Source organism: Eleginops maclovinus, chromosome 20, assembly GCF_036324505.1.
Source record: "Eleginops maclovinus isolate JMC-PN-2008 ecotype Puerto Natales chromosome 20, JC_Emac_rtc_rv5, whole genome shotgun sequence".
NCBI classification, from domain to species: Eukaryota; Metazoa; Chordata; class Actinopteri; order Perciformes; family Eleginopidae; genus Eleginops; species Eleginops maclovinus.
Window position 1 is genome coordinate 13,751,496 of NC_086368.1, and position 20,208 is coordinate 13,771,703.

General features: G+C 40.4%; 3 protein-coding genes across 5 annotated transcripts in view; 2 read left to right on the forward strand and 1 right to left on the reverse strand.

Annotated features, from left to right (window-relative positions):
• The first annotated feature begins 894 nt into the window (after positions 1-894).
• On the forward strand, positions 895-3,513 carry smug1 (single-strand-selective monofunctional uracil-DNA glycosylase 1). The gene is made up of 2 exons (XM_063909980.1): positions 895-1,356; positions 2,017-3,513. The coding sequence occupies exons 1-2, from the start codon at positions 1,036-1,038 to the stop codon at positions 2,551-2,553; spliced, it is 858 nt and encodes a 285-aa protein (XP_063766050.1). The 5' UTR covers positions 895-1,035; the 3' UTR covers positions 2,554-3,513.
• Positions 3,514-4,405: 892 nt separating this feature from the next.
• Positions 4,406-11,580, forward strand: calcoco1b (calcium binding and coiled-coil domain 1b). Of its 2 annotated transcripts, none has more exons than XM_063910553.1 (13): positions 4,406-4,600; positions 5,157-5,305; positions 5,415-5,517; positions 6,214-6,419; positions 6,578-6,790; positions 6,898-7,046; positions 7,139-7,208; positions 7,333-7,587; positions 7,662-7,787; positions 8,067-8,162; positions 8,962-9,049; positions 9,128-9,273; positions 10,166-11,580. In XM_063910553.1, the coding sequence occupies exons 2-13, from the start codon at positions 5,174-5,176 to the stop codon at positions 10,217-10,219; spliced, it is 1,638 nt and encodes a 545-aa protein (XP_063766623.1). In that variant the 5' UTR covers positions 4,406-4,600; positions 5,157-5,173; the 3' UTR covers positions 10,220-11,580. The 2 variants fall into 2 exon arrangements, with proteins under 2 accessions (XP_063766623.1, XP_063766624.1); XM_063910554.1 differs by having other exon boundaries at positions 10,192-11,580.
• A 90-nt stretch (positions 11,581-11,670) lies between these two features.
• LOC134882693 (retinoic acid receptor gamma-A-like) overlaps positions 11,671-20,208 on the reverse strand; it is a 34,493-nt gene continuing 25,955 nt past the window's right edge. For both annotated transcript variants that reach the window (XM_063910555.1, XM_063910556.1), the window contains 7 exons: positions 17,808-17,956; positions 16,597-16,738; positions 16,308-16,471; positions 15,991-16,167; positions 15,578-15,782; positions 15,257-15,415; positions 11,671-14,880 (listed from right to left, as the gene is read on the reverse strand). In XM_063910555.1, the coding sequence (XP_063766625.1) occupies positions 14,552-14,880; positions 15,257-15,415; positions 15,578-15,782; positions 15,991-16,167; positions 16,308-16,471; positions 16,597-16,738; positions 17,808-17,956 (1,325 nt within the window). In that variant the 3' untranslated portion in view covers positions 11,671-14,551. The remainder of the gene's footprint in view (positions 14,881-15,256; positions 15,416-15,577; positions 15,783-15,990; positions 16,168-16,307; positions 16,472-16,596; positions 16,739-17,807; positions 17,957-20,208) is intronic.

Genomic DNA, 20,208 nt, shown 5'->3' on the forward strand with positions numbered 1-20,208 from the left:
TACCCGAGTGTAGGAATACTCTGTTGCATTCCTGCATTCAAAATGTTACTCAAGTAAAAGTACACAATTATTAGCATAAAAATATACTTTAAAGAACCAAAAGTAAAATTACTCATCATATAGATTTGCCCATTAGAGAATTATATAGATATGATTATAATTATGGATGTATTGATGTGTTTATCAAAGGTTGCAGCTAGTTTTTAATGACTTTGTATACTGCAGGGTAGCTTGTGAATTTCCTCCAGGTATAACTAAAGTCTAATTTAAGTGTTGATTATATTTGACATCATTATTCCAAATCTGCAAAGTAACTCAAGGTACAAAATGAGTGTGGTAGAGTAAATGTACACTATTTACAAAGCATATAACAAAACTTTTAAATACTCAAGTAAAGTAGACATACCTCAACATTGTACTGAGGTACAGTACTTGAGTAAATCTACTTAGTTACTTCCCAACTCTGACTGATAGACAGCATTGATTAAATTACATCACGAATTCTTTATGCTTTGATTTGTCCATGTTTTATAATAGAATATAAAGACCTCAAAGGCACTGGTAGCTGGCGAAATAAGTACTTAACATTATACTATATAATATTAATTCAGGTAATTAAACGGTATTTAAAGAATTAAATATCAGTTTACACTAGGGTCCAAGCACTATTTTTAAAACTAGGACATGTATTTAATAAACAGTTACGATTTATTTTCTGCAAAAAAGTCATACTAATGGTGTGCATGAGTCTGCAGCTGAAGTGCCATGCTCCTGTCTCGTTGGTCTGGGCAAAATAATACATCCCATTTGTTTGGCTGTAATGACACTAGTGCTGCTGTAGAGGGGGCCCACCACTTCGAATTCCACCATATGACGATTTTGCAGGAAACAAAACAACAGAGGAAGAAATCACACATCAACAAAACCCTACAGCACAGTACGCTATCAGGCTAAACGTTTTAGAAAAGCTGTCATAACGTAGAGTTAATGCTACGTTTTAATCTGAGAACTCGTTCCATGCATTTAGAATAAAACATGTCGTCTGCAGAGGATACGGGTGATCATGCACTCGGAGATGGTGAGAAGAAGCTGCCTTTGTGTGGATCAGAGGAGGAGGGCTTTAAAACGGGACCCGAGGTCAGTGTTCCCCCCTCCGCCAGGTTCCTGCAGGTTGAGCTGGAGCTGAACGCCCACCTCCGCCGGCTCTCCTTCAGTGAGCCTGTCCGGCACATCTACAACCCGCTGGAGTACGCCTGGGACACACACCGCTGCTACGTGCAGAGGTACTGTCAGGCCGGACAGAGCATCCTGTTTTTAGGGATGAATCCGGGACCTTTCGGCATGGCACAGACTGGGGTGAGCACCGCCTTTATGTTTCTGTCGTTCAGCATGTTTGACTGGTAGAGAAGCCCAGAGTCATGAATCATTTATTACATTCTGATCTGAATGCGGAAGTTAACCTAAACAACAACAATCCATTTTCACTGCAAGAACTACCTTGAAGAACAGTGTGGGGTTTTCTTTTGTTCATTATATTGAATTATAAAAGCTAATAAGTTATATTTATCTTAATATCATTATGTATATAAAATCACAGCTGAACTATTAGACCAAGCAGACTGTTAAGGGACCTCTAAAACCCCCTATAACCCCAATATTGTGTGTGAGTTTTTCCAAACTGTTATATTGGTACACACCAATAAAAAATCAATAAAACTGAAATTAGGGGCTAGTAAAGACAGGTAAGCTCATTATAAATGATAAAAAGCCTTCCTGTCCATCCTATCCCATTCAGGGATTAATCCTTCAAACGATAGTGTCATATTCCTACATCAATACACATTATATATCAAATAAACCCACTTCAAACTAAGGCTTCCTAGTTTTTTTAGCCAGTTGTTGTTGTGCTGGTTACCTTTGACCAGCAACTGACTTTTTTCAAATCAATATCAAGTACTGCAGTAAATGATTATTCTATGGAAAAAATAATAATTCTATGCACTTTTCTGGCTGCAGGTCCCCTTTGGTGAGGTGAACTCTGTTGTGGATTGGCTGAAGATTACAGGGGAGGTGGGTCATCCTCAAGACGAGCATCCAAAGCGGCGGATCACAGGACTTGCCTGCACTCAGAAGGAAGTGAGTGGCGCACGTTTCTGGGGCTTCTTCAGGAAGCTGTGTGGCGAACCAGCACTGTTCTTCCAACACTGCTTTGTGCACAATCTATGCCCGCTCATTTTCCTTGGTGCCAGTGGCAAGAACTTAACTCCCCCTGAGCTTCTTGTAGGTGAAAGGGAGGCCCTCTTGGCCCTGTGTGACATTGCACTGTGCCAGGCAGTGGAGGCACTGGGTGTCTCCATGGTGATCGGGGTTGGGAGGGTGGCAGAGCAGCGAGCACGGCGAGCTCTGTCAGCAGCAGGTTCCAATGTCCGAGTCGAGGGCCTTATGCACCCGTCACCCAGGAACCCTCTAGCCAATAAGGGCTGGGAGGTAGTAGCCAAAGCGAAGCTGGCAGAACTTGGTGTCTTGTCGCTGCTGAACAAGAACAACCTGTGAGCTAAAAGACCTTCTCTGGAACGTGCCTTATCAACAGCAGCTTGGAGTGCACTCCCTCTGAAAATGAAACAGGATGTGAGAAGTTTGAGTAGAGACTAAGTGTGTGTGTGATGTGATCACACACACAAAGTTCTTTAAAGAACAGGATCACAATTCCCCTTACAGCTCAATCTGTATCTGGGCACCTCCAATGAGATCTCGCGTCATACACTCCCACGTCTGCTGTCACATCTGTCAGCATATGCACACTTTATTTTTCTGTAAAACTCTATCTGTCTGTTCATCTGAAGGTAGCACGCTGAGCACAGCACTATGTTATAAGGCATTCATTGTAAGTAAAACAAACACTACTGTCTTATATGCTCTGGATACATTTGTAAGTTTATAGTCAAAGTGTATTTCAGGGTTTGGTGAAAATGCTTTAGAAGTTGCTGTTGAATTCATTTAACTTCTTAGGAATATAATAACACAGGCATTACAAATGGTCCGGACATGTATCATGTGTATGTGGACACACTGACAACTATGCAATTCTGTCCATGCGCATATTAGTTAATTGAATTTACCTTCAAAGGGTATTAAATAATTTACCAAATTGAACATTTATCTTTATGACCTTCATTTTTACATTATATAAACAAGGTCTTTCATGTTCTATTTTTCCAAGGAAAATCAAGCTGGATAGGTGAAGTCCTCAGGAAGAAAAACAAGTACTCTGGTGCTGCTCGAGCGGCAGCCTCTAACAGCAGCTCCTACTCACTGCTGAATCATTTATTTTATATTTCCTTTATGTAGCATACTTTTAAACTATTGATTGTATAATAATGTTATGGGTGCTTGCTTTTATTTATTGTGTTGATCTTCGACTCTACTAATCTTATTTTAGCCATATGTCTGCACTGTCTCTGTATCGCTGTACATTTACTCGCTGTGGGACAAATAAAGGTTTTCTGATTCTGATTGTGATACTCACTGCAGCATTTACATGGTGACATTACACGGTTCAGAAAAAAACATTTTGTAGATGTATTTTATATGTTCAAACAAGGATTTTATTTCACAATGTGACCAATTGTGTGTATTTCTAAGCTCATTACTCACTGTTTAAATAAATATAAAATAATGAAATATGAAAAATGGCTGCCTCTGGTGCTGAAGACGAAGACCAAAGATGAAAGCTTAATGACATCTGAGGCTGATCATTTGCATAGTTGGCTATGGGTGTTATTAACATTTTAGTTAACCAACCAGATATTTCCACAATCATTGTGAGCTCATTTTAATCTTAAAATTGCAATGGGGTCTGGCTGCTCAGAAAGCTTTACATTGATGGTCTTTATTTTAAAACAAGTCAATACATTTAGTAAGTGTTTAGTTTTCAACCATCTGCCACTATTAATTTAAGCGTTGTGTTTTTGATTTGCTTTAGACTTTGTGATTCCCCTAAATTGTTATTGAATGTAAGTGTATGATGAAACTACACTCCCATCTTGTGTTCATAAGTGGGATCAAGAATATTGCGCAATCAGCCACAGTTAGGGTTCAAAAGTCTGATTTGCAGAGTATTATGAGCACAGGCTGTATCCAAATCTCTGAAACATGGAAATGCTAATGTTTTTCACACAAAACACTGGTAAAAACAATGAAGTTTATCATTGCCCCATAGAGCAGTTTGTAGGAAAATAAGTTGTTATAGAGACAAATGTTTTCATTGCCTTCATCATCGTGCCCCCCTTTCCTCACCTCCTCCACTTCTAAGAATTGGAATAACTACCAGCTGCAGATCCTATATCCGATAACAATATCTTATAATGGGAGTTGTAGTTCGCAGCCCTGTTTCTCCTTGTGATGAACTATACATCCATGAACTGCATCTCCCATGAGACACCCAGCATCACTAATTTTAGTTGGGGGTCCACATGATTCAGGGTTTGTTGTGAAACTCTTGCCCCGGACAAGATTGCTCATCACTTTCCACAGATTGATTCACAGTTTATCCTTCAAGAGGCGACAGCAAGACATCAAATTAACTTCTCAGCAGAATAAGGTAAGAAAACATTAACGGCACCAATTATTTAATTTTTTAATCCACTTAATTGAAAGCAAACACATATCAAATGTTCTTAGAAAGCACTGTGTACTTGATTTTAGCAGATAGTACTGTACTTAAAACAACTTAGATCAAAAGCCTGGATTAACTGGTTATCTTGTGAATAAGGGCAGCACAAAAGAGATATTTGATTTTAAATTAACAGCACATATTTAAGCAAAAATATGACTTGATTTACATAATTTCCAATATATCCCGCGTTTTAGATTATGCAAATTAAATATAAGACATGGAAAATAATAATGCTTCAAAATTAGAATATAAAGTTGAGCTATTAGTCGGCTACTGAACTTTAAGAATATGTGTTGTAACTTCAGTGCTCAGAATATGTAGCTTGTTGTTGTTATTGTGAAATCATTGTATGGTCATGATCGCCGGGTGTTACGAGCATGCTGCATTCCTGATGTGACTCCGCTATCATTTTCATCACCTGTTCTCCTCCAGAATGAAACTGGAGCAGGTTTCACAGCTCTCGTGTTTTCTTCCTAAACAGCGCAGCTTCCCATTACCATGGAAAAACAGCCTACAGTGGTGTTTCGTAATGTGGGGCAAGTTTACTTCCCCCAATCCAGAGTGGAGTGCCACTACAGTCTGACCTCTGATCACCGGTGGAGCAGCACAGACTGGATAGGGATTTTTGAGGTGAATGACCCACTTTATCACCCCCTTTCCCCACTCTGACACAGAAAATATTTAAGCAAGTTAAATGCTATACCGTGTGCATTAAAATATATTTGTTATCATGTCACAGGTTGGCTGTACTTCAAGGAAACAGTATCACACATATACTTGGGCTCTTGTCCCTGAAGGTTACACTGAAGGTACCAGCGTAAACTGCTGTGCACTTTTCCACGGTGAGAATTCATCCAAACATTAAAGAGGCCCTATGATGCTTTTTGGGGTTTACCTTTCCTGGAGTATATTATATAGGTTTTGTGCATGTAAAGGCTAACATTCTGGAATTCCTTGCCTGAAACTCCTCCATTGGACTACTTTGTTTACTTCCATAAGATAGTGACATCAATATGTAACAATCAGGCTTCTGTTGGCTAGAACACCATGTACGTGATAGACTAAGGGGCTCTAAACAGGCAGTGAACTTTAAAGCTTGTAAACATTTCATAGTAAAGGCACAAAATACAACTATGAACCTGAAAATGAGCATAATATGTCCTCTCAAAATATGACACAGCTGATAAGTCCATAGATCATTTTAATATACTTAAAAAATAAGACTGAGGAGCAGTGTTTCAGTTTTAATCTCCTCTGAATTTAAGGTTAGCTGCAACTCTGACCACCACCAGGCATCACTGATGGTTGGGTGTGGTCAGATACTGCAGCTACTTACACAATTGCAGGTCACAAAAAATAATATTTCATTTTTTCAACTTCTTCAAAGTTACTGCTCTGCTGTTTTTAGGAACAAAAGTATTAATACCTCAGAGCTTAACTGAATACTCCACTATTCAAATGTTCTATCTCTAACACTTGGTTAATATTTGGCAACTATGTATTTATTTTTTAATTAATAATGGATCTACTTGCTACAGCATCCTACCTGCCCCGGCCCAGTGCTGTGGAGTATCAGTTTATATATGTTGATAAGATGGGAAAGGTGTGTGCCCGAAGTCGTCCCTTCACTTTCAGAGCTCCCAAACCACTGGAGGAGCTGGAGACTCTGAAAGAGGAGCAAGATGAGGAGGACGGAGAGGACGGGGATCTGCTACTGGTCATCACCAAGGCTCAGCTGCTGCAGGTGGGAGAAATACAAATAAAAACGTCTGTACTTCATTCAAATATCTAGAAGAAAGTCCTTTAACTACTGTGCAATTTGAATCAACTGATTGGAACCACTAATATTGCAATGTATCCATTTCATGTTAAAATGTTCCCCTCTCTACATGTTGTGAACAGAGTCAGCTCGATGAAAGCTTAAAGAAACAAGCAGATATAAATCGGTCCCTAGACGTGGCGAAAGAGGAGGCAGAGAAACAGAAAGAGGACAACAGAAAGGCAAGGGTGGCCTGGGAGCTCGAAAGGGAAGCAATGAAGAAGGAGATCTCGGAACTCAGAGCCAACATGAAACACAACTGTGAGATCCTGAAGAACATAGAAGGAAATCACATGGTACATATAGCTTATGCCATCAGATGATTTGTCCATTTTTACCTTTTCTGAATGTTATAAATAACTGATGATACATTGTGTTTCTCTTCTCTCTACGATATTAAAAGAATGTAAAATATAGTCAGGAGAATCTGACATCAGAGCTGAGTAAACTAATGACTGAAAAAGATGAGAGTGAGCAGCGGATCAAAGAGCTGGAGGAGGACATCAAGATCCTGAGTGACAGGGAGAAAGAGGAGAAGAGTGAACTGGAAAGGCAAGTGTTTGAGATATACAGTATGCTAGCATAAACATTTGTTTCTATATTTCTATTTGTCTGGGCCAAAAAAACAACTTTTTATCCTACAGAATGAAGGAGAGGGTGAAGAAAATGTCGAGTCAAATGAAACATGATGAGGAAAAGAGAAAGTGTCTGCAGGTAATGGGTTGGTGCTTCTTCTGGGAACAGATGATAATAATTGAATGTAGCCAGGCCTGATTTAAACGGTTAGGTGTCATCTTGAGTTGTTTTCACTTTCCTATCCCCTCTATCCTCTCCACAGTTGGAGTATGAGGCGGCTCTGGTGGAGGTACGAGCCCTGCAGGATCGTCTGGAGGCTAGTGAGCATGTAGCTGAGGGCCTTCGCAGGGAGCTTAGGGAGCTGGGCATCCGCCAGGGCCACACCAACACCGAGCTGCACCAAGCACGGCTGCAGGTAGCCCAGCTCACCCTGCAGCTGTCCGAGGAGAACCTGGTGCTCAGGGAGGAGCGTGCCAACTGGACTCTAGAGAGAGAGGCGTACAAACATGCAGCAGAGGTGAAGTTACAGCAAAGCACATACAAACATAAATGTCAACCTGGCTGTGTTTGTTAAACTTTTTTTAAATGCAGACAGATGCAAACAAATTACAAGACCTGAGCTGTGAGGTTCAGAGGAAGGAGGAGTGGCTGCAGGAGGAGAGGATGGAGAGGGAGAAACTAGAAGTGGAGCTTGGACGAGAGAGGGATTGCACTAGAGTGAGTTCATCGCATTATTCAACACACAAACAAATTCAGCTCTAAATATAACTGCTTGTGCGCCACCGTCATATGCTCAGATAACATTTTGGGAAACTGGAGAACGAAGCCAGAGTTCAGTGTAGTTCTTTTATTACTCATTAGCAGGCACAAATAGAAATCTTCCATGAACAGCGAGTAAACATTTCTCTTTACTGACGCGATGATGACAACAGCGGGAAACAGGACGAGCCTGGGTAGAGTGTGTTCACACAAGTAAGATGCTGCTGCCCCCTGTAGGTGCTGCAGAGCGATTCCAAGAGAGAGCTGCAGGAGCTCAAGGCCAGTCTGAGGATGGCCCAGAAAGAGAGGGAGGAGCAGCAGGCCGAAAAACAGGCAAGGCATCACACACACACACACACACACACACACACACACACACACACACACACACACACACACACACACACACACACACACACACACACACACACACACACACACACACACACACAGAGACCACCAATCCTTAAAAGATCAAAATGCATTTATACAAATAACAGTGTTTCTCATGCTTCTGTGTAAGCACCCAAAGGCACACTAACATTGGGGCCCTTGTTGAATAAATTAGATTCCCAGTTCTCATTTTGGTAACAAAATAGACTTTCTCCATTACTGTACTTACGTCCAATATAGAGGTACTTAAGTAAGTATTTTAATTTACTGCTACTCTTCCTTTACATGTCAGAAGAAAATATTGTATTCAATTCATATGGCGACATAAGTGACTGATTGCTTTATAATAACCCACATTTAATCAACAAATTGATTAGGATGTATTCTTAATGATAAGATAGGATGAGACCTTAAAGCTGCAACATCAAAGTATAGTTCACATTTTAGGGTCAATAATAATAATGATCCAATTATATAATATTCATTCAAAGTATATTTCATGATAATTCTTTTGACTTGTGGTATAGTAAAACCTCTGAGTTCACCCACTGTTTACATTCAATGATTGTATGATATTGTTAATTACACAAATAAGAAACAATATCCTAAACTCAAAAGGAAATAAGATTAAAGTAAACATCATAGCATTCACATGAAAATATATTTTTAAATGTGTTTCTTTTTCAAATACTTTTTCCACTCTTTTCTTTAAATTGGGTTTGTAATTGGTCACTGGCAGGGCCTGCTGATCTACATCCGTCAGTTGGAGCAGAGGTTGGAAGTTGTGCCAGGAACTGAATCCAAAGACGATATTTCCACATCCATCTGTGAGTAACTACCACCTGTTGTATAATGCTATTTCCCTGCACTGTAACGAGTAAAGAGTCTATACTGATTCTAAACAGCTCCTGGCTCTTCCTCTGAGGATGAAGAAAATGGGTCCTCAGCTTCCTCCCGATCAATCCTCTCGCCTCTGTTCCTGTCCACTCCCCTGGAGCCGCCTCACAGAGCCGAGACCCTCGCTGCTGAGACTCCAGTCTCTGACACACAGGTGTGCCATCCTACTCACACATGAAACACGAGTTAACACTATCTGCATCAGAGCTAATATTTGACTCGTTCCCCACACCCTGCTAGTTTCTGCTCCAGTTCTACTGTTGACCACTGAGGTTTAATGCTGACTGGTAGAAAGAAGTAATGACAGTGTATTTATTCTAACCGGGTCAGATTTAAATCAGGGAAACATGGAACAAAGACTTGCAAACCAAAACATGAAGGTTGGAAACGTACATGAAAGCACAGAAAAATGTGATCAGAAGCAATAAATATGAATATACAAAAAAGTAAGTACAATAAAAAAAAGGACAATTCAGTCTGAGAATGAAAGGACGTGCAGTGTATCAGAACATACCCAGGGGAATCTGCAATAACAGTATTGAATAAAGGTAACATCCTGGAGCATCTTGTGACAATCCACATCGTTTCTACCTCTGTGAATAAAAAAACAAAACAATTCTTTTCTTTTCTCTCATGTTATCTATTATTGACCTAGTTTCTTTTTTTCAAAATCCAAAAACAGCATACTGTCCTGAGGTGACACATTTGGCTTCCCACCAGCACAGTACACACCCTGTTTCCCCCCTCGACTTGAGTCACCTCTGAGAGTATTTTGGGATGACTTCATTCACACTCCCTGGTGGACTGGTTTTAGAAAGCTGTTATTCCACTTACCAGGCACTTTCCTTTCTCGTGGTAGGAATCATAGAGCACTAGAGAGTAAAAATAGAAGTGTAAATAATATGCTGACAGCAACGCAGTGAGAGTAAAAATAGCAGCAGTAATAAAACAGGTTAAGGATTAGCAAGCTGTAGATCAGAAGTAGAAGGAACATTGTATTTAATAACATTTTTACTGACAGTGTTGTCTATTTTTTTTATCCTCAGCACCTTCTGCCTCTTTCTTTCTGCAGTGATCTGGTTGAATCCCCCATGTGGTAACAAAAAGATGGACGGCAACTGACTTGTATACCGCTGTGATGCAAGTTCATGCCGGTTATCCAACATTGTTTTGTGATTGTTCTACTGATGCTTTGCAGCTGTTTATGTAGAAAATGACACCTTACAGTCTTAAAGGTCACCTATTATGCAGACCGCTTTGTCATGTCTACGCACCCACTTTATCGCCTGAATCTCCTCCCAGATCACCATTGTGTTTCTTTGAACCAATCACTTCTCATAGGGGCGTGGCCAGCAGCAGCTCATTTGCATTTCAAGTCATAGATACAGAATCAGCACTTTAGAAACAGGGGGGTTTAAGGCATGCTACAATGTATGATCTGTTTTGTTTTTCAAGACACTCTTCAGAGACATGTTTTGTACACTGCCCGACCCAAAAAAAGGTCACAAGCCTGTGGGGGTGATCTGGGGTTGCTGCAGTTGGTCTGGTCTAGGTTCAGCAACGTTATGTGCCCAAGGGATGAGGTCAGCAGACTACCTGAATATACTGAAGGACCAGGTTATTCCATCAATGGATTCTTTCTTCCCTGATGGCACGGGCATGTTCCAAGATGACAATGCCAGGATCCATCGGGCTCAAATTGTGAAAGAGTGGTTCAGGGAGCATGAGACATCATTTTCACACATGGATTGGCCACCACAGAGTCCAGACCTGAACCCAATTGAGAATCTTTGGGATGTGCTGGAGAAGACTTTGCGCAGTGGTCCGAATCTCCCGTCCCGCAAAATTAATGCAAGACAGAAGTAAATGTTGTGACATTGCAGAAGCTTGTGGAAACGATGCCACAGCGAATGCATGCCGTAATCAAAGCTAAAGGCCGTCCAACGAATATTAGAGTGTGTGACCTTTTTTTGGCTGGGCAGTGTATCTGAGACCTATAACATATTGTATACTGGGGTACCTTTAAGGGTGTAGAATGTTGTTAAATAGAATGGCTTATGGTTTTATTTCTACGTTATAACAAACTGTCAGTCTTTACATTTTCAAATTAATTGTTTCCAAATAATATTTAAGTTCTCAGTCTCCTCTCGTTATCCATAGGTTTTCTAGCTTTGTTTTTTAGCTTGTTCAAATATGTCTGTGCATGCTGCAACTGTTTTGAGAAAAATAATATTTGATACCATGGATTTATAACGTCTGCGTGTGAATCGTGAAACTGTGTCAACAGTGTGGCTGGGTGTGTGGTTGTTACAGACAAGTGAGAAATGTCCTGTTGAAGCTTGTTCAACTCAGCGTCAGTTTGGAAGAATATTAGTAAAGTAAATGTATGATAATTCTGATTATTGATCTGAGCTTCTGTGAGTGGGATGGTGCTCTTTAATAAAATGTGATGATAAATACATGCTGGTGGTCATGTGTATTTTGTAATTTGACCTCTTAAGTATTTCCGTGTTCATGGCCTGTAAAGTTATCATAAAGAAGACACTGAAGGTCTGAAACCAAAAGCGCCTTTATCAAAATACAAGAAAGACAACAACAAATAACAAATAAGCAAACAAGCAAACAAGCAACAAGTCAAAATGTAAAAACGACAACAGATCAGCCCAGTCTTTGTTTTTCTGAGTGTGTGTGTGTGTGTGTGTGTGTGTGTGTGTGTGTGTGTGTGTGTGTGTGTGTGTGTGTGTGTGTGTGTGTGTGTGTGTGTGTGTATGTGTGTGTGTGTGTGTGTGTGTGTGTGTATGTGTGTGTGTGTGTGTGTGTGTGTGTGTGTGTGTGTGTGTGTGTGTGTATGTATCAGAGCTTTTTTGTGTAAATCAAATTGAAGTAAAACGTATGAGGTGTCTGAATCCCTGAACATAAGAATAAGGCTGTTATTTTCACACTACAAATATATAGTTTATAAAAAGACAACAGTTAAAAAAAACAACAAATGTAACAGAGATAAAACGGTTCCAGCTTTAAAACTCATTTGAGATTATGACATTTTTTTCTATCAAAAAATACAACGTGAATACATATCCCATCGTCGACCTTACTGGAATTTGTATGAGTAACAGTTGTTTTTGTCCAAACTGAATGAAATATCTTTGGTCTTTTTTTTCTTCTTCCTATTCACATGCTTACATATGGAGCTGAGGCCTTTGTGACCTCATCCATGGTTTATCTATTGCACCCGCTCAAATTCAATAAAACAAAAACAGAAATGATTACTATGAAATACGGCTGTAATCGGATATTTTAAAACCTCGGATATTGGCTGACGATGTGCAAATCATTGCGTGTGAGAGTTTGAGAGATGGAGATTAACAAGTAAAGAAAAACACTGATGATAATTATTATCCTTTACCTCAGTCATGTGATTGGGATGTTTCCATTCTATATTATCACAAGTCAGTAGACACACAGTCTATGAACGTCATTATGGCGACAGTGTTGATTATTTCAATCCTCTGCGTATTGAATGATATCACATCTGGTGCCAAATATCTATCTATCATGGTCACTGCTGTAAAGCGGCTGCAGGGTTGCCACTGAGCCGATGTAGGATCTGTTTTCCTCCTATATTCTCTACATCTTCTCTTTCTCTGCTTCATTCATCCTTTAGATATCTTATACTAGCTTCTTCTTTTATCCCTTATATCAACAAACTACATCAATGTTACGCTGCAGCTGTACTGCAATTCTTTGAAGGACACCATACTGATGGAGACATTGTTTCCTTACAAATATTAAGGAGTTCAGTAATAATTGCCTTTGTCTTTCATTACAGAGATAATTGTATCTTAAGTAAAAAAAATCTGAATGAAAAACAAATGATTTATTTGACAAAATACATGTTTTGCATCACTCATGAGATACATATTATTTGAAACTGCTGCCCTGTGCTTCGGCAGACAGGGAACCCAATGTAAAGCTTTTGTTTTCTTAGTTTTGTTGGACGGTTGCAACCTCGTGTTAATCAATCATGGGATCGTTTCTCATCTGACATCGGCATCAATGTCCAACAGAAGTCTTTGGGTGAGCACATTTGATAGTTATCTACAAAATCTATCTTATGTGCATTTTTAAGAATACTTTTAATTGAACTTCTTCTTAAATGCTCACTGTGGATTATGGCACTAATGAAAGTAACATCATATATTTACAACATGACTTTGTGGGTTGGTAAACACACTAATGCACACACACGCACACATACACACCTGAGGTTTTCTGTGAAGTAAACTGATTGAGTGTTGCGCTCATTTGGAAGATTGTATCCTCACTCTTACAAAATGAAAATATTATGGCTTATGTGTACCTGATTCACTGTACCAAGGGCATGATAAACAACCTCTATTTCTAATCATCTCTACTCTTTATTGTTAGAAGACTTATTTTATTGAACAGGGGTGCGTTTACAGCAGCAGTTTCTCAAAATTCAGGTGAGACATGGCACTAAAAGAATCAACCTGAGATTTGGTGATGATGACATTAAATCTACCCTGCAGATTATTTTTGTAATTTCTGTGTGTGTGTTTTTGTCAGAAGTTGGATATAGTTTGCTGCATTTCTTTTCTATTATTTGTTTGAGTCCATTTTGCATCAAAAGCACCAGAGCTGTTTTGTCTTTCGGATGTTTTACGATCAGAGAACTACATGCTTGTCAGATTGTGAGTTTGAGTCCTGCTCATGACCTGCTCTCTCTTTGCTTTTGCTCCCTTTACTATCTTCACTAATGCTTTTCACTTTGTCCAATAAAGCAACAAATGCATACAAATAACAAGACAAGCCAAAGAAATCACATGTCAAGTCAAATTTGAGCAGGACTTATGGTGAAAAATATACAAAAAAGCAACACAAAGTCCCATAGACAGGACAACAGAAACATGCATAGAAAAACCACTATAAAAAAATAAGTCGCATATCTCTGAATAGTAATAATAGGAATTCTGAGAAGACATATGCGGCAAATGGACATAGAGTCCCGTTGTTGCAATGTATTTTTACCATCAATTTTATACAAAGCATAGCCCTTATAGATAGCGGAGGAGTGCATTTTCTTCTGTCCACCACCTCTAGTTCCCGTTTGGGTGGACCAAACACTTTTGAAATATCGTTTGTACAGTCCCATTTTGGCACAGTGACTTTTCACGATGCTCTCCCCAGCCCACTGAAATGTAGTGCTTTTGCTTCTCCCACTTATAGCCTCCTCGACTGAATTCAACACATTTTCCTTTCAGTCACATGTACATTATTCAGTTTATGTAAAAATGTGCTGTATGAAACACTGTTGTTGTTTAAGAGCCTAATTCTGTGAGGTTTCTCAGGAGAGATATTGCTGGGTGAGGGCTCAGTGATCTGAAGGAGGAAGCAGCATCATGGTGTCTGTCTCACTGCGTTTTCCCAGTCACGCCTTTCTTTTGCCCGCCTGCCGCCGCCGGCACCGCCTCCCCCGACGGCTCCCTGTCACTGTCTGCCCCTCTGTCTTTCTCCTCGTCCCAGTAGTCGTCTTCCTCCTCCTCTTCTTCCTCCTCAACTGCAGACTCATCAGTGGTTTTCTCTTCTTGTTTGATGGCTTGAATGGCGGGGGGAGCGGCTGCAGCGCTGTCCCCCGAGTCACTGCTGTCCTCGAAGGCCTCGGGGTTCTCCAACATCTCTCTGATCAGTGGAGGCATGGGGCCCGGGATCTCCGTCTTCAGTGTGACGGCTCTTTCTGCACCTACGGACACACACACATATTTATTTAATGGATAGTGTATACAAAGGTTTCTTTCCTCATAAGAAAAAAAATGTCTAATAAAAAATAAAAAATCTCTTCATTTTCCTATTTTTAAACCAGTTATCTCCTGAGTAAGATTGGACATTGAATTTTATGATACCTGTGCCAATACGATTTTATTAAGAGTTTGGGTGTACTGTCAAACTGATGTGAAAAAAAGTAGACATCCCATAACTATGTCCAAAAATGGAATTGATCATAATTATTCTCAGAACTGTGGGTACATTTAGGTAGGTACCAAAAAACTAAATAGTAGGACGCTTTGTTTCAGCCCTACTTATTTGATGTGATATGGTTATGTGAAACCTCAGCTGACCTTTGGTGCTGATTCCTCGGAGGTCTGTGACTTTCATCAGCATGCGGGGAAACATGTGAGGCTTGTTGGGGCGTCTGCGGCGGGTGTAGATCTTCAGAGCCTCCAGTAGAGGCTCCTGCAGCTTGTCTACCTTCTGTGGCTCTTCCAGATCCATACGGTCTGAAACAAGAGACATATTAAAAGAGGTGAAGTGAAGAAGTTGAGGTGAAATGGTAGAAAAGCTGGAAACATTATAGTGAGGGAACTGTAAAACAATGAGAAAAAGTAACATTTTAAGATTCTGTTAGCTAATGATAGCACGCCAGTAGGAAAAAACCTTACCTCCGCAGATGAGGCAGATGGCACTGAGCAGGCCTGTTTCTGTGTCGTCCATCTCCAAAGGCAGCAGCTGACCGGCAAAAGCAAACACCAGGTCTGTGAGCGGGCCGAAGCCGGCATTATGCATCTGGGTCCTGTTGAGTGTGAGGCCATCTGAGAACGTCATTGTGTCCTGTTCGGGGGTGTAGCGAGTGCATATCCTCAGCATCTAAGAGAGGAGATTAAATAACAAGACAGAGAGGAACGAACAATGCTGGCAGTTAGTAAAATGAATATGAAATTCAGTCAAATAAAATCATGGCAGCTATTCAAATTAATCATTTTAAAGTTAAGCAGCGTGACAAATGAGAAAGCGTGAGGGAGGTGGAAGGGGAGTTGATTAAAGAGGAGGAGTAATAGAAGCAGGTGTTGGGTACCAGGATGTCCAGACATGCAGATTTGAGGAGGGTGATCTGGTCAGCGATGGTGAGCGTAGTGAAGCCTGGTAGCCGCTTGGCAAACTCCACAATCTTTATAATGCACTTAGTGGACAGCTCACTGAACTTATCCCACAGGCCCAAGTCCAGCTGCACTCTGTGGTCGGCACTTGAATTCTGGGAGAGAGAAAGAGGGAAACTTTGGTCTGTGTGCTTGTGCAGAGTCCATACAGCGTTTATCCTTCTGGCAAAGCAGTGAGCTAATGCTTCCGTGGAGGGTTTAGGGGTTGGAGGTGATTATGCATTTAAAAACGTACTGTAGTGTATTTTCCCAGCTGGCCCAGAGATGGAAAGGTCTCTTGGTGAGCTTTGCTGACTTTTTTAACCAGCTCTTCCAGTTCCCCGCTCAGCTCGTAGTTTTCTGGTAGCACAACCTCTTCCTTCACGTCCTTCTTCTTTTTGTTCCTGTCGTTGCGAACCGCTACAGGGAAAAACAGGCACAAGTGGATTCGCTTTAAAAGCCCATTCTTCCCACAGCTTTTTCGTTAATAGTGATTAAGTATTTTTTTTGGTAATAATAATATTGATCACCATATTTCTTCTCACCTTCTTTGGACATGCCAACCTCAAAGCACTTCTGCAGCCGACAGTACTGGCAGCGGTTGCGCGTCACTTTGTTGATCTGGCAGTTCTTGTCTCTGTGGCAAGTGTACACCATGTTCTTCTGGATACTGCGCCTAAAGAAACCCTGAAACAGATACAAGAAAATGTCTTTCAAACTGATTATGACAGTAAAATGCTCTCAATAACATCTCAGAAAATAGATCTTTAGCCATGCTCCAGTCAGTCAGTCAGTCAACCTCAGGTGTGATGTTTTTCTAAAACTGATATTTATGATGCTAACATGCTTTACCAAGATCGGGAACATTGTCATCATTAAATAGGAAAGTCAGCATTGTGCTTGTGAGCATACAGTATGTTAGCTTGGAGCTTCAGACACTTCTCTGCCTTTGTTCAACTAAGATGGTTATGGACTTTTAGTTGATTGTTTTTAAATGTAATGCTTATAAAATAAAGTGCAATATGCCAAAGGTTGATACATTCCTTGATCCAGTTTCTCTTTTGTTAACTGGACTTAAAACTTTGCACTGTACATTTTACATTGGTATTCAATTTAATATGCCATTCTCGCACACTAAATGTTTATAATATCCTACTTTTATATTGTGTTAGATGTAACTTAGTCCTTCAATCGTGTTTTATTTCTCAGACGGTTTACAGATTTTTATCTTCACGGTAAACTTTTATATTTTCACTTTTTGAGCTCTGTTTTATCCTTTAATTTGAGATGTTTATATTGTTTAATTGTTTCTTTTCTACTCTTTTTATTTCTAAATTATGTGCAATACTTTGTTTTACATGCTGCTGCAATGAAAACAATTTCTCAATTTGGGATCACTGAAGTATATCTTATCTTAAATGAGTTGCCGGACTTAGATCTGAAGTCTTTCTCAGCTTCTTTCTAAATAATTAATTGTTCTCTGTTTATATACTTCAAGCGCCCAAAAGCCTCCAATTTAGATTTTTTTATTTTAATTTCAAGCTCTAAACCTCCACTTTAGCAAAGCTTTATTGCATACTTATGTTTGGCTGTTACATCAATATATGCAATGTTAGTAAGGGTACACTAGGGGGCAGCTTAACAGATGCTAACAGTAAAGCTCTGCAGTGCTGACATCTGTCCAGCTCTAGCTGAAACATCAGCTGTCCACTTCCTACATGTCCTGTAAATCCTCAGGTGTCATGGCTTCCTTTACCTTGCAGCCCTCACAGGAGCTCACTCCATAGTGATAGCCAGATGACTTGTCCTGGCACACGAAGCACGGTTTGTAGACACGAGGAGGAGGAGGGGGAGAAGGAGAGCTGGGCACCATCTCCTCTGAGCTGGTGCTCTGGGTCTCCACCGCTGCAGGAGTAAGGGAAAAAAGCAACTCTTATTATATCAGAACATCTTGTTTACATAAGTGCTTAAAGTCTTTGAAACTATGATGAAAGCTAATACAGCAACTGATTAAGAGAGAATGGTCAACAAACAACCCCCAACCCCATGCAGGCCACCCCTCGGAGCCAGAAGGCAAGCTCAAAGGCAGACATTTTTAAGAGAAAAGGGAGGGGGGGGGCACTGCTGATTGACAGGGACTTAAAAGAGACACAATTAGCTGATGGCCAGATGGCCCTGCTGATAAAATGCTGATTGGCAGCTGAGATTTGATTGGCTTCTCCATTTACTGGTGAGTGGGGGAGCAGCATACCTCTGTTGACTTCTTGACTGACATCTGAATCTTTGCATCTTTGCATCTGTGTGTGTGTGTGTGTGTGTGTGTGTGTGTGTGTGTGTGTGTGTGTGTGTGTGTGTGTGTGTGTGTGTGTGTGTGTGTGTGTGTGTGTGTGTGTGTGTGTGTGTGTGTGTGTGTGTGTGTGTGTGTGCAAGCTCACATTTTTATTTGAAAGACTGTCCAACCAGACCTGCCTATATACCTCCAGCCCCATGTGAACAAACAGAGGCGGGATGTTTATGAGGCTCTGCTGTCTCCCTCTGTTCCTTCTCGCTGCCTCGCTAAAGAAAATGGCACACTGTATAACACCATTTGCTGGCCACAGGCACAAGTCCTTCAACTGCTGCTAAAAGAAAACGTTCAGAATAAACAATGGATAGTAGACGCAGGTACAAGTGTGTCCAGCTGTTTGGAAAACAAACGAGGTTGCCTGAACTTATAGAGAGTGAGACACGCCTGGTACACATTTGAAGGTGATGACCAAAGAACAACCAGATTCCTTCGAACATGCCTTTCAACTTTCACCTTCAGTCACCCCAACTTCACCTCCCTTTGCCCATTCCCACCCCCACTCCCTTGTTTCCTAGCCCTAAATTCCTCAGTGCAGGCTGGACAGGGTTTAATAGATGCCCAGGCTCATAAGCGGCCCTATAAAGGTTGTGTCTAGGATGGGGAGGAGGCCCCCGGCCAGGCTGACGGCCTCTTTATTGGGATCCAGTCACCTTGGGCAGCTATTCACATCAACAGCTCCATCCTTGGATCCCTTCCTAGTAAAAATAAAGAATCTGGGGTCAAAAACCCCAAAGGCACAGCCCCTCCTGTCGCCTTCAATGGATAGCACAGGACTTGACCAAATGTGGCCCCCACCCGACCACAGCAACCCCAACCTGAACCCTCAGCCATTAACAAGAGTGGTAAGGTTTCAAAAAACAGAAAGCAAAGGCACAAAGGAATAGTCTAATAAAAACAGAAAGGGGAAAATGAAAAGAGAAAGAAAGAGAAAAAAGGAGGTGAGTCCGAGGACAGAAACTTCCCAGTGGCCGAGAGGTTAGAAAATATCCTGACCATTTAACTTTGACCTTGACTGAAGAAGGCCATTGCTAACTACAAGACCATCAGCTTGCTTTCAAATTCAAACTTCAGACTTTTGTAATTGAACACAACATTTGATGAATAGTGATTTGAAGGGAAATGTGTTGCAGAAATTCATCCTAAAAAGTATAATTATTATCCGAAATAAAAGGTTTTGAGAAAGTGAGAGACGAAAAACAACCCTTGTTTTCCATTAAGTAATTCTTTGGTTACTTTGATCTGACACAAAGATTGTTACAAGTGTACAAAATAATAACTGGGGTTACTGTCTTTTAAGTGACAAGAAGAGTCTGAAATGGAAATAAAAAACCCACCAAACCATTAATCATTAACTTTCTATGCTTACATTTGAACATCTCTGTTGTTTCAAAGTCACAAACTGTAAGTAGCCTAATTATATTGTAATAAGACCTTCGTAACACAATGTCAGTGGCATTAAATAGTTCCTATAACATTTATATTTTAGACCAAAAAATCAGTCTGACTGCACAGCCTGTGACGTTGTTAAAACTGAACCTCTTTATGCTTTATCACACTAGATAAAGCAGATGTGTGCACTGCACAGTGATTCATTATTAATGTATTAGGGTAGAAAAATACTATTTTTTTTATCTGCTATGTGATCGAAGGCTTCGAATGCAGTCTTTTAGTTTTCCCTTTTTTGCAACCCTGTCAATATGCTGATTTTCTTTGTCTACTTTGTTATAGTTACTTGAATATACTTCAGATCTTTAGACAGCATCTTGTACTTCAGGAAAGTGTTTAGAATTATTTCTTATTCCATGGAAAT

Coding starts and splice junctions, on each gene's coding strand:
- calcoco1b (XM_063910553.1), top strand. CDS start 5,174: ATGGAAAAACAGCCTACAGTGGTGTTTCGTAATGTGGGGCAAGTTTAC. Junction 7,588..7,661: donor CGTACAAACATGCAGCAGAG/GTGAAGTTACAG, acceptor TTTTAAATGCAG/ACAGATGCAAACAAATTACA. Junction 9,050..9,127: donor CGATATTTCCACATCCATCT/GTGAGTAACTAC, acceptor GATTCTAAACAG/CTCCTGGCTCTTCCTCTGAG.
- smug1 (XM_063909980.1), top strand. CDS start 1,036: ATGTCGTCTGCAGAGGATACGGGTGATCATGCACTCGGAGATGGTGAG. Junction 1,357..2,016: donor TCGGCATGGCACAGACTGGG/GTGAGCACCGCC, acceptor TTCTGGCTGCAG/GTCCCCTTTGGTGAGGTGAA.